This window comes from Copadichromis virginalis, linkage group LG14 (genome assembly GCF_057382275.1).
Source record: "Copadichromis virginalis isolate Kocher_CV1m ecotype Utaka linkage group LG14, C_Virginalis_male_GT1.1, whole genome shotgun sequence".
NCBI classification, from domain to species: Eukaryota; Metazoa; Chordata; class Actinopteri; order Cichliformes; family Cichlidae; genus Copadichromis; species Copadichromis virginalis.
This window is the reverse complement of record NC_140631.1, coordinates 32,771,880-32,785,228: the sequence shown is the minus strand read 5'-3', so window position 1 is coordinate 32,785,228 and position 13,349 is coordinate 32,771,880. Positions and strand designations below refer to the sequence as shown.

Below are 13,349 nucleotides of genomic sequence, written 5' to 3'. Positions count from 1 at the left end.
CTGCAGTTTTAAAGCCATTTTCCATTTGACTTTTATAGTCAAGTGTGTGTTTCTAAATGGAAATAACTGATCAGGTGAGGCTGTTCTAGAGCAACAGGGACACCTCTTTCGTTAATTAAAGCTGCATGGGGCTGCTGTAAACATCAGGAAAATAGGGCTGTATATCAGGCTTATTACCTAGATATGATCATCAGCATGGGGACTTTGTCCAGGGAAATCTCTTTTAGTCCGTCAAACAAAGGCTTTGCTCCCCCTAAGGCCACCTGTTCTATATACACACATCATGAGATCCAGAAGAAATTGTAGTCATAGAGAAGGTTAACAGCAAGAGAAATGGAGCAAAAGTTTTGGTAGATCTGCTATAACTCCAACTGGGACTTGGAATGTGCCTTTTTTTAATTTCTGCCTATTTACTATTATATAAAAAGTGGAACATTCCCTTTGTACAGTAAAGAATCCTATCTCCCAATGTCCCCTAACAGTTTTTACCCAAATCATTACTTGGAATTGCAACAGACAGCAGTATGTTGGAAGCAAGAGGACCTGTAGGGATTATGAGGGTACAGGTGGGACAACATTAAGAGGAGATAAGGGAAAAACAGAAATATTCTTCCCTAAAACCACAATAGATGCTAAGGCAGTCTTACAGACCGTTATCAGGCCATCATCATAGCTTGGTTATCGTCCCACTGAATGGAAAGGTGGACCGAGACCATCTCAGCACTGTTTACTAGAATGTAGGCATGCAGGCAAACATTTTCTGATTAGTGAGCTTACATTCATAATGACTTGACAACCTAAAAATGTGATAGAGGAACTTTTTGTCACAATAATAACTGAATTTTTACTATAAATGAATTCAATATATAAAATATGCTTATTTTTTTTGGAAAAATATACACCTTCTAATTAAATTAACTTTTAGAAACATTATGGAAAATTCAATTACAAAGTCTACTGTTACATGCAATATGTGTTGTCTCAATTGGAAGTGCTTCCAAGCAAGCCACTGCGGTTGTTTTCCACTCTCAGCCATGATATATAACATCCAGTTAAGTCTTCAATGTTAGACTCGATATGAGCAAATACACTAAACACATTATATTTGTGGTAGAATACTATTAAAAATTACTGTATAACACTGAAATCCTTTTTACATACTGAAATAATGGATCAGATGCATCTTTCAGCTGTGGTTTATTGATGTGGTTGGAAATTTTATTGTAAAGAAAAATATATAACACTGTCCACAGAAGGAGTTGTTTTTTTTTAATGATTTTTGGTGTACACCGTTTTTCAGCTCCAACATTTCCAACAAGTTGTGATCTTTTTTTTTTTTTTTTTTTTAAAAATAAAAGTCTATTAAAATCAGCAAAATCATTGTGCTACTCCACTATATATAGGCAATGAGGGCAGCTTCTACAGGTGGATCCAAATCCCTAAATATTGCAATTTTCACTCAGAAAGAGCCTTAAAAATGGAGACAGGAAGCCTTCATCCTGCTCGCTTTTTCCTCATCGATTGTCTGCATGTCTGTGCCATTGTGCCTCACGGTGGCAGAAGCTAAAGTGATGGAGACAAAAGGCAGTTTGAGTATTAATTCAGCACTCACGTCTTCTTTCAGGATCTTTTCACATGCAAAGCACCGGGCTGCGCATTGGGCAGAAGGGGACGCTGACAATTACAGCCTCACATTGAGCCACCGTCAGAGACTCACTCTTCAGCCTGATTGACAAATGAAAGAGCTGAAATAGCTTCCATTTAAAATGGCCACTTGCCAGAATAGGGGGATCATCTCCAATATCTTGTCTCAAATGGGAAAGGGAAACGATGAGCGTGCATAGGAAATTGAGCTCACAATTCAGTAATTTACAAAGGCCATTCAGGCTACATGCACAGAATACCCAGTGGTACTGCAGAGGCTTTAAAGCTCAAATTCAATGGAACATCAATTAAGACAGAGCAGCGACTTTAAGAGAGGATTTGCATCCAACTGTTCTTTCCCGCAAAACCAAAACATTTTCATACTTTTCCAACTCACCCACCCCCTGACAGATGCACAGATGAACATATACAAGGAGTGCATGTGGAACATAAACATACACTGATGAGTGAAAATTGCCTTTTCTATATGCCTGGAAATCCCTGAAATCCCTGCATGTGATTTCAGCAGGAACAAATAAGATGCTCATTGTCCCAAAAAGCACGTAGGCAGGCACATGGATTTCCAATCATGGGTGATGCTCAATTTGTCTGCCAGTCCTTCAATACATCTCCACAACTGAGTTCAGAATCCAAATCAACAGTTTGTAGAGACGGATGCCTATTGAGCTCCTCATCAAAAGTGAAACTGGAATGACATGACTCCTGTGTGAGTGAGAAATGACAATGTTTTCCTGTTGTGGCAGTGTTATATTTTACTGACCTTGAAAACGTTAATATCCTGTCATTACTGCATGCAACTATGCTAGATCCAAAAGAATAAAGCAAAAAAGCCAAGAGGAGTTTTCAATAGGCTGGACATTCAATGTAATCTAAACCAAAATCATAAAACGATAGCTGTGACTACATAGGAAACAAGGAAGCATGTGATTTTTGTAGTTTGTCTGCTTTCTTGATCATGACATTAAATTTAAAGACCACCCTTTGCAAGAATGCAATAATGTCTTCACACTGACTTAACAAATTCAACAACCTTGATGGGAAAAACTAGTAAAACAATGAGAAGCACACATGAACAAAAGCACATGAGAAATGCAATATGGCAAGAAAGAGTCTCACTGCTGAGTGCATGAAATGCAGGTAGCCGGAGCACAAACAACACAGGTATATAAAGAACAAGTACTTGTGTCTGAGAGCACAAACAGCTGCAGGGGAGTTCTGCGTGCTGCTGTAGGAGCACAAACAGGTTCTTTAATGGAGAGCGGGATGTGAGGAGAAATTCATTTGTGAGATGACACTCTCCCGTAGCCCCACAGCACAAACCCCATGAGAGGGATGTTTCAGCTCGGAGAATCAGGAGGGCGGGGGGGGGGGAAAGCAGTGGGGTCGTGCATGTATGTATGTATGCATGTATGTATGTGTGTGTGCAGGTGTGTGAGAGAGGGCCAAACTTGAGGTATGAGGTGAAAAGATACAAAGGTGCCTGTGTCATGTCTCTGTGGAAATCAATAAAGTCTGCTGTATGCACAGCACACCATATCACGCGTGCATACGAGTGTACACACATTCGCAACTGGGGAGAAATAATGTATGAAGGAGCTGCATGTGAAAAATATGTGCAGCTACACTGGTATTGTACCATCTGGTACTATATTGCCAATTATATTTTATTTAAAACTCCTATAGGAGCCTAATAAAGAATAGACAGGAATATGATTTTTTCTCTCTCAAATGTGTCCACTGGAATGTTTCTGAATGAAATCATTAAGCCACAAGCTGAGTCATACTGTATGAATATTCAAGTGAAACACGTAGTGCTGCTTGAAGGATGTTCAAAATTAGATTAACAAATGCCTTAAACAAGGTTTCCCAACATTTAGTTAAAATGCCTGTGAGGTTGCTGATGTATGCGTGGCTGGTAATGGTTATAATTAGTCAGCATATTTTATGATGACATTACAGCTTCAGCCATTTCTGTTTATCTTGCTTAAAGTGCCGGAAATGGCTTGCACACACTTGGCAAAGCATGTGATATTAAAGTTTTTTGTAGTCTCATCATAGTTCACCTCTGCGCCTCTGTGGTATTTTATCTTTTGTTGCCTTAGAGGAAGTGTGACCTGAGCTAAATCTTACCTTCCCCTTGGACTAACTTTGTTACAGACCCATTCTTAATGGTAGGGAGCTGAGGTTCAAGATAAAGTCACACTTCATACGTGAGAAGCTATAGCAGAGGGTGTGAAATACAGAGAGCACTACTTCTAAGCTCAGAATATCAAATTTCAAGCCTGCGAGCAAAATATATTGCCAAAAATATGCTGGTTGTGTACAAAAACACCCTCCTTTCATTCACAGACACACAGCTCGATGGCAAAAAGAGAAAAGAATGATAATAAAACAAATGCCCAAATCTCCCACAGCAGATTTTTCATCATTAAATGATGGCCTGAGGGTGGAGGGAGTGTGATGAGGAAACACTGGCTTCTGCTCTGCTCTGTAATTAAATGGTGGCCGAATGAAGTGAGAGGCAGGGAGATGATAAGCACAGGGCTCTGTGCCCCAGGACAGAGGAAATGTGTCAGATGCTCCCAACAATATGGTTATCTGTGACCGAAAATGCTGTTTTGCAAAAAGAAAGATGGCAGACAGATTGCCGCCATTTCCTAATGGAACACTGGAGGCTCTTACACAGAAGTGCAAAAAAAAAAGGCATATTTACATGAAAAACAGAAAAAAAAACCCTCCGTCAACAATATATGATTTTAAATCCTCTCAATAAGACAATCAATAATAACATCAGATACATTTGGTTCAATTTTTACTCCCCGGGAAGCATAAAAGCAAAGACTTTGTTTTTCTGAACACAATTATTGCCATGTATCATTCTTAATGTTGCAACAGATTAAAAACACATGAATGTGAATGCACTAAAGACAAAAAAAAACATGGGATAGAAAGTGCAAAGGAAAATAACGCACGGCCACAGCACCACAATTTCAGATGACAAGACTGGGATCGGTTCGCTGAAATCAGTATGGACAGAGTTCAGAGGGAAAAATGAGCACTGGTGTCTTTGACAAAGCTTTTTAATATGTCTTAATGGAATGAATAGTGTCACTAAACTGTATTGTTTTAAAAAACATTCTATCACAAGAATTTCATTATATTAAATGCCAAGCGTTCAATCCTTCCTCTTCCTCCAATAACGCCATACTCTCTCTTGAGAAAGAAAAATGAAACAGTGGTGGTGAAACGAGGATTTTTCATCTAAATACAATTACTGAGCATTTTGCAAAGTGCTGTGAAAAGCAATCAGGAATTACTCTTGAAACTTGGCTAGGAGAGAAACAGACCTGGTTTTTAATGTCTGGGTATTTTATTCTGACTTTTTCATTGCTAAAAAGCTTTTCCTGCCCTTTGCCAAGCAGAGTGTTGTATCGCTGCCAGTCAGGTTTAGAATTCTTTTGATGGGGATTGAAGATGAACACAGTCATCCCTGAAAAAATGGCTGTGACTCCAAGAAGTCACGTGACTGATGCTGAAACTGGCGGCTTCATTTTTTTGGCGTTAGCCTCAAATTAAATCAGACATCAGAAACGACCTTCAAATATCTGCAAAGCCAATGTGCTGACTAGGATGCATCGGAGAAAAAGGCCAGTGATCAAGATTTATGGAGTGAGGCTACTCTGTGCGTCAAGAGTGATACATGTCTCATCAACGGTGAAATGAAATGTCAAATTAGTTTGTGTATGCAGGACAACTGTTTCAGCTCATCTACGCGGATGCTCTAACAGTAAACAAGATACAGAAACAAAACGACCAAAAACTGCAGTCAAATGAGATCCAGAGTGAGAGAAAGGAAGGAAAGAATGAGTGTCAAATAGGGTGCTTATAGCGCAGAACACTAATAAGGAGAGCGTCAGCAGGACAGTGGCAGCAGATCCATTCTCCTCCAGGCTTCATCTTGGCAGTACCTGTTATAAACTTCCTCTGCCGTCTCGCACAATTGGTTCTGTAATTTAAAAAGGTCAGCATGGCTCCTGTGTAATTCAGTACTCTCATGGTGCTGTATTAACCACATATTTAATCACCCTCGGGGTGGTGTGCAAGCTGAATATTGAATGTAAAGGGAAAGAGTGGGACCCACAATACACCACAGGGTCTGGCTCTCTCACCTGACAGAAAGCACTCACACTATGTGGTGGCGCAGTTTAACCATGAACTTTGCTTAGTGTTTCAATTTTTTAATAGAAAAGCATTGGAAACCTGAATGTTTTAAGAAAAAATAGAAGGTCTCTGCAGGAAAGTTTGTTTCTAGTCACACAATGGATGAGTAAATTGAATCAGTATCTGTTGCACTTTGAGTGTAACAGATGTAATATCGTTTGTTATGGATTTCATTTGTCTAGAGAATCACATCAAAGAGCAGATTCACCAAAAACCGCTGTATGAAGAAAAGAAAATTCTCCTTTATGGGACATGCAGAGCCACACATACTATATATTGAATGTTTGCTACAGTACAATGTTAAAAAATCAATATAAAGAAGAAATTTAAAGTCAAACTGCCGATAAAACAGAGAAAAGCCTGTATCTGTATCTGCAGTAAATGGACTACACTAGATTCAAACCCTGGCCTGTACAAAAACTTTACGCCATATGGTTGCCTGATCAACCAAAACTGTAACTTTATTCAGTTGATATATAAGATACCCTGGAAATGGATTTGGCCTTTAACATGTCAAAGCTGTACCGTTAAAATTGTATTCTGTAGGTAATATTAAATAATAAAAGAAAAAAACCTACATCAATGTCTGAAGCCATATTTGACACAAATATATTTGCTTGTATGGTTATATCACACATTTTGCAATGGCCAACTGTGAGGTTACTAAAATTATCCTCCAACCCTTTCACCAGACACAGACAAGCTCATTATTTGTAACGTATGCAAAAAACCCCTCCAGATCATGTTCAGCAACAACTTTGTGTGAATTTGTGCTCGCTGAAACATCTGTGGATGGCAGCTACAGTACAGTAAAGATTACAGCATGTTTACACAAGTCAACTTTCTGTTGCATGCCAGTCAAATGTAACTTTTTTCATTAAAAAAATAACTTTATCCATTAACTGTATCGGTCTTTGAACACTTTCAAAACATGAGTGCCCTATACTCAGTCCTCCAACTGAATGCAGCCTCTCAGATCACAGATGGAGGACTGAAGATCATGCTAACAAGCTGTTCAAGCTATGCAGTCTGAAACAGTCGAGATCTGGGAACGTGAGATACACTGACACCCACCACCATGATATCCCCATCCACAGTGTTACAAAGAGTACTTCTTCCTGCACTGGCCCCGAACAATGTCACTGAGTGCAAATTACTAGCTGTAGAATCTTTTAGAGCAAACAAAATTTTTTTATGGTGTCCTATTTTTTCCGCCAAAGTTAGATAGTACACATAATAATGGTGCATTACTCATGAATCAGACATGGTTAACAAAGAAGCTCTGAAAACCCAAATGATGAAAGTGCCCTAAATAAAGGAAACAGGGAGTCACTGCTTTCGGGAACAGCTGATATTTACATTAAAGCAAGGAAAATAATAGCACTGTCAGTCATGAAGTATGTAAAGATAAAAAAAAATAAAGCGGCGCTTTGACATTTCTCTCTCATTGAGAAACACGGTCCTGGTGGAATTCAGCTTTCCTAAATCTAGACATTACTGAGAGCTGCCTTCCTTTGCTGACACATGTACAGAAGGTACAACCCATGACTTAGATCTTAGGTTAAGGTGAATTGCCACTGAAGCTAAACAACATAAGAAAGAATGCCTTACATAAGAAAGAATGTCTTTTTTCATATCTTTGTTCCTGACACAATTTTGACTTACAGATACTTCACCCGCCACTTAGAATTCTTGTGGGTATCACCTTGCATCTCTTCAGTGATAAGCTATAGAGATAAGTAAAAGCCCTTGGTATAGCACTCTGATGCCATCAGATTGTTAAGCAAAAATGTTTCGATTCAATCTTAATATAGCTCCTACTGCTGCCAGTCAGAGATCGTGCTCCAAGAGTGTGATTGAAAGCATTTCTGCCAAGGTAGCGATCCCTCATACACACACACGCACACGCACGGACACCATCACATCGGAGACCAGGGAGCTGCATACTGCCCTCTGCTTGACAAGTAAATTGCTTCCTAGATAGTGCTGGCGAAAGAAAATACAAAGAGAAGAAGGTGGTGGCGTGAGCATGGTTAAAGAAAATGAATGAGAGGTGAAAGGCAATAGAAAGAAGCAGAGTAGCCAGAATGAGAAGGTAACAGCAAGCAGTGAATGTGAAATGCTCTGCTAAGCAGGACTGCAAGGGCCTGTTGTCTTGCTGGATGAGAGCTGGGTGGAAAAAAGAGAAATCAGCATGGTGGAACTGAAATGACTGTCAATTGCGGTGACAAAAGCACATAGTGTGGGTGGTTCACTTATCTCAAACAGGGAGACATTTCAGTAAAATGTCACAGGTTAGAAAATCAGTCATGTAAAAACAACCATATCTTAAAGTCTTAAAGCAAACAAGACATGGAACAATTTTGATTATTTATCTCATAGACAGATAAGAAAAGAAATCTGTAAAAGTCAACAGACCAACTTTCAGATATTGATGGCAGAAGCCAGTGAAGTATTCATTTAGCAATCTGTGGGTTATTTCAATCTATTTCCCACTGTAAAAAATGAAATAAAAAATAAAAAATCAATTTTTAATAACTTGCAATTTTCAAAGGATGTGAAATCCTTTGGTGACCTTGTGAACTTGAACTTTTTATCAGAAACTACAGAGTAATTCACTTACTCAGTCAAAACTAAGACTTGAAAAAGTTCACCTCCAAATCGCATACACTACAAAAACAACTCCTAATACTTGAATTCATGTGCTTTCCAACCATGCAGCTTCATGGCATCCATTTCCATGCAAGAAGATCCTGCAAATGTAACATGTTGCTGGTCTAGTACTTTTGTCCATATAGTGCATGTATTCAATATATGTACATATATGTTGTCAGGGATCTTCAAAATAACGTCATCAAACATGTAGAGGACTCCTAAAGAAGTTGATAATAATGATCAGCGGAAGGATAAAGTGTTAGTAACATCTACAGTATACTTTGGACACATATAATGAACATAACTGAATGGTGGCTGGATGTGCAGCCCCCACCACAGCTGGTTTTTCTTTAATTCCTATGATTCCTATGACTCTGCTTTATTTCATGTACTTTACTTGTACATCAAATTCCCAAACAAGTTCAAGAAAAATTGTTTAAAACAAGATCATCTTACTGGCATAACTTTAGAATCTCTAGATCTGTTTTACTGTCCATCTAAGGTTTCTGTGTATTTTGTGTCTTTGTAACCCTTCCATTCTGTATTGTATTGTTTTACAAACCCAAGAAGAGGGAAGAGGTGGGTAAGGTGTAAATTATTTTCATACTGACAAGCAAAAGTAAGTTCATAGCAGTGCAAAATTAAAATTTTCTGAATATTAGTGTGCTCAAGCCACGGAGGGCCGTTACAAAGTAGTGTACTTCTTTATTTTGTTGTTTGGAAAATCAGGGACTTTTCTAAATATTCCACAGGTACAAGTACCTTTCAGTGAATCAGGAACAGTTGTGCAAATAACTTGAGGTTTAGAGCTGCAAACGCTTTTACTTGTTGTAAAAAATGTCACCAAGAAAATTACTTTGTGCCAAAAAAAAGTTGGCAAAAAAAAAGTTATCTTAGCTCCAAATGATTCAGGATTTAAGTCCCATGTCAACAGTAAGTCACTAAAGCTACAAGAGCGGTGTCAAGCATACAATAAGTCAGACAGCCGTTGACTGACAGACAGACACAGACAAACCATGACGATGGAGGCAGACCATGAAGTCTTGATCACTGATGAGCTGACAAGCACGTGCTGAGAAACATGTCATGTCTTACCTGGGATTAAAGGAACCTCTTGACCCCAAGCCAGCCTGAGGAGGACCATAATGAAGAGGGGCGTGGCCCCTGACCATGTGCCACGCATAATGATGCTCACTGTCCTGGCATCACTTAAGGTCAAACTGAAAAAACAGATTAAAAACAAACAGTTAAACATCGGTTATATAGCTGGGAATTCTCTCACACATGTAAATACCAACCGGAAAGAAAAAAAAAGTTGTGTAATGCATAAAATTTCCTACTTCTTACTTTCAAGAATCATAATACACAACGCAGCTCTCACATCTAAATGACTCACAATCTTTTAATGAGTTCCTTCACGTTGTAATTCAGTGTCATTCCATAATTTTTTGTCAGAAGAGAGTTCAGTCTTGCTAACAATGCCAAGAAGGCTACAAATCAACTTTCCTTGTTGCAAAACTCTGACCTAGCATCTTATTTTGTTCACAACACAACAGAAGTCTGTGTCAAATTGATTTCAGACGCGGGAGCCAAGATGTCAGAGTTTAGTGGTGTGTGTGTGTGTCTGAGAGAGAGAGAGAGAGAATGCTGCCCTACTGAAATCACCTGCACATAGTGACAAGGACCGTCTGTGGCATGGAAATAAATCGGAGGATTCTCCAGATCAGCCATCTGTGGAACAACCTGGTCACCCTTGTTTGATTACATCCAGCAGGCCAGGCAGCCTTGACTGCTTCGTTTCTTGGTCTTTCAGACTTCCCTCCCTGCGCTGTGAGGCAGTATGATTTTCTCTTTACAGCCTTTTTTCCAGGCATGACATACTCCTTGAGTTGGATATGCTTCAACAAAAACATGATGGACATGCTTTATCAAATATTTCAAGGCACCACAGCAGTGACTGAGTCTCTACAAGCATTGGATCATTTATAATGATGATTTACATTACCATTCCACAACAACCAGTGGAATTCAACATATGTTGCAATGACAGTGAATTTGGCACTGCTATGAAAACTTTCTGGTTTCATATTACTTAATTCTTCCAGACTTGCATGTCTTTTAATAACGCACTAAATGGACCATGTATTTGCCACTTATCATGGAAGCTTTTATGTCATTCTTTTCCTCACAGCTGCATCGATTTAGTCTTGCACCTCTTTTATTTCCTGGCTTTTGAATGAGATAAGTCACTGAAAAGTCTCTCTGTTAGATCTCAACGTTGGGGTTGCACCAACATGTGTTTTCATTACTTTATTCCTTCAGTGTCACAGCAAACTCTAAGAATTATTTGTTGTATTTGCACATTTGTTTCCATATGACAATCATTTTCCTGCCTAAATGTCTTATAAAGTCCCAGTTGTTGCATTCACTACTCATGGCCATGTGAATCCATACCATACTAACAGTTTCCTTGAAGACTAGCAGGCTAGCATCCCCCATTATTGTTGATAATTGTGTCAGATAAACACTGCATCTTCCTCTTGCAGGCAATCTGATAAATACCCAATTACCAGTAAGGAGATGGCTGTGACAAGTCAGCATCAGAGGTCTTTGGTTTGGGAATGGCATTGGGAGGACCCCCTCAACCCTCCATCAAGTAGGGAGCTGGATTCATAATTCAACTCATCACAGTGTTCCATTTGATTGATGAATGGACAAATTGGAGATAAAAGAAGATTTATTTGAGCCCTACCTCCTGGAAACTACAAACACACATAAGGATGCATCACAGTCCAATCATTGACTATTGCTCAGGACTCATTATTAAACCTGCTTCCATCAAAGGGAATGCACATGTTTCGCTAGACTTGTTTCAGCGCCTTCGACTTTGTTCACTACAGATTCAGTTCGGGAGGAATGAAAGGACTTTATTGTCTCTTTTTATCTGACTCAATGACTGCTGAATGGATTCAAGCCAATTAATCAGGCACTGACAAGCAGCATTGCTGCTGGCTCAGTGACCAACTCCAACAAAAGACGGGAACCATCAGCAGAACAGTCGCTGCCCACAAATTGATTTCTGTAGGCCTACAAAACCGAGGCAATGCCAACTCAACAGGAATCACAACCTGTGGGTGAAATATTATCGAACATTAAGGAACAAAGACATATGTTTTTCTCAACTTGCAAGTATTTCGTGATGAATTAAGAAAACACAAAATCCATGTGAACTATCCATGAACCTGGAAATTCTCAGGTGAAATGTTTAAATACAGGACTGGCAAATAACTTTCGGGAAAGCTAAGTGGAGACCTCTGGTTATAAGAATGAACTTCATTTTACCTCTGACTGGGACTTCTACTTTTCATTGCTTAATCCTTTTTTTTCTTTCATCTTCTACTTCTGATACTAACTGCACACTAACCAACAGTAAAGCAGCTTGGGAAGCAAAAGCACCGAGGGACAGCATTGGGGATGTATTGGCTGAAAAGGCTGAAACTGCCGTTGTCGAGTGCAATCAGCATAACAACAGACAAATAAGCTGACAATTACTAAAGGCAGTTATTTGCCAATGTTTGTTTATTGTAATGCATCAGTTTTATGCTTATGTTTAAAGATAGTGTAATAAAAAGCCGAAAGACTTCAAGATTTCAAAGAATCAGCCCAACTGGTATGACATAAACAAATACAATAAATGCAAAACATAAAGTTAAACTGTGACATAAATGCATGGTATCATTTTGCAATAACTATTTGAAAGATTAAATTGCAAAGACTTCTTGTAAAGTACTGGTTTGAGTGTACAAGCAGAAATTAGTTTTCTGTTCGCATTTTCTCTTCAACACTTGTTGATCACGTGATATAGTTTGGGAAATGTCACTAACCATAAAGATGCCCCATTCCACACTTTTTTAGCTCATGGATCACTTTATGCCAACTACCATAATTTCATCCATTCTTAGAGATTAGATGACATAAAGCACAAAAACATTAACACAAAAACATTGTGGTTGATGGTTCGATCTCTGGCTGCTCTAGTCTGTATGTCAAGTATCCTTGGGCAAAGCACTAACACCAGTGCATTCATTGGCATCTGAATTTGTGTGAATGTTAGATAGAAAGCATTTGAGAACAGAAAAAAGTGCTTGTATGAATGGCATGTTGTATAAAGCACTTTGAGTACTCAGGTAGAGTATTTAATTTAATAGTTAATATTTAAATCTGACGTTTTCTTGTTATTTTCTATCCAGAATAAAGTTTATTGCTAAATACTCTACCGACGTGCTTCTTTACCGTCTTTCTTACAAACAAACACTGCTGATATGCTCACGCTGTTTTAAATATCTGGTCACAATTTGTCCCCAGTTTGAAGAGAACCTAAAATTTCAAATACTGACAAGCAATATTATCTTGGTGACTTTGATCAGAAAGCTCTTAGTCTTTAACCACAGGGTTAGCAGTTCCATTATAGACCCTGGCCTCTCCAATATTAATGAGTATTTCTATTTGCCACTGACCCTACTTCTGAAATGCATCCGATGCCCTTCACAGCCTCATCTTAGCTGAGTGTGAGTGGAATATTGCTGAAAGTTAGCCAAATAAAACTGGATATTTTCCAACATTAAGGTATTTTTAGGATTAAATCGGTACCTTTGTTTCTTCCGTGTTCCTTTGCCTTGCAGGACCAGAAAGATGATAGTCACATGCAGGTTTGTTTTTTAGAACACAGCAATAACAATTACCCACCACTGGGACAAAAATATCCACAGGGTTTGTTAACTCAGACTGCTATAGCTTCGGCAGTTAGA

The 13,349-nt window shown here is 38.8% G+C and overlaps 1 protein-coding gene across 2 annotated transcripts in view; it reads right to left on the bottom strand.

The window, feature by feature from the left end:
- The window catches only part of robo1 (roundabout, axon guidance receptor, homolog 1 (Drosophila)), a 223,371-nt gene that overhangs the window by 189,322 nt on the left and 20,700 nt on the right, over positions 1–13,349 (bottom strand). For both annotated transcript variants that reach the window (XM_085430530.1, XM_085430531.1), the window contains exon 2: positions 9,637–9,761. In XM_085430530.1, coding sequence (XP_085286656.1) covers positions 9,637–9,724 — 88 coding nt within the window. In that variant the 5' untranslated portion in view covers positions 9,725–9,761. The remainder of the gene's footprint in view (positions 1–9,636; positions 9,762–13,349) is intronic.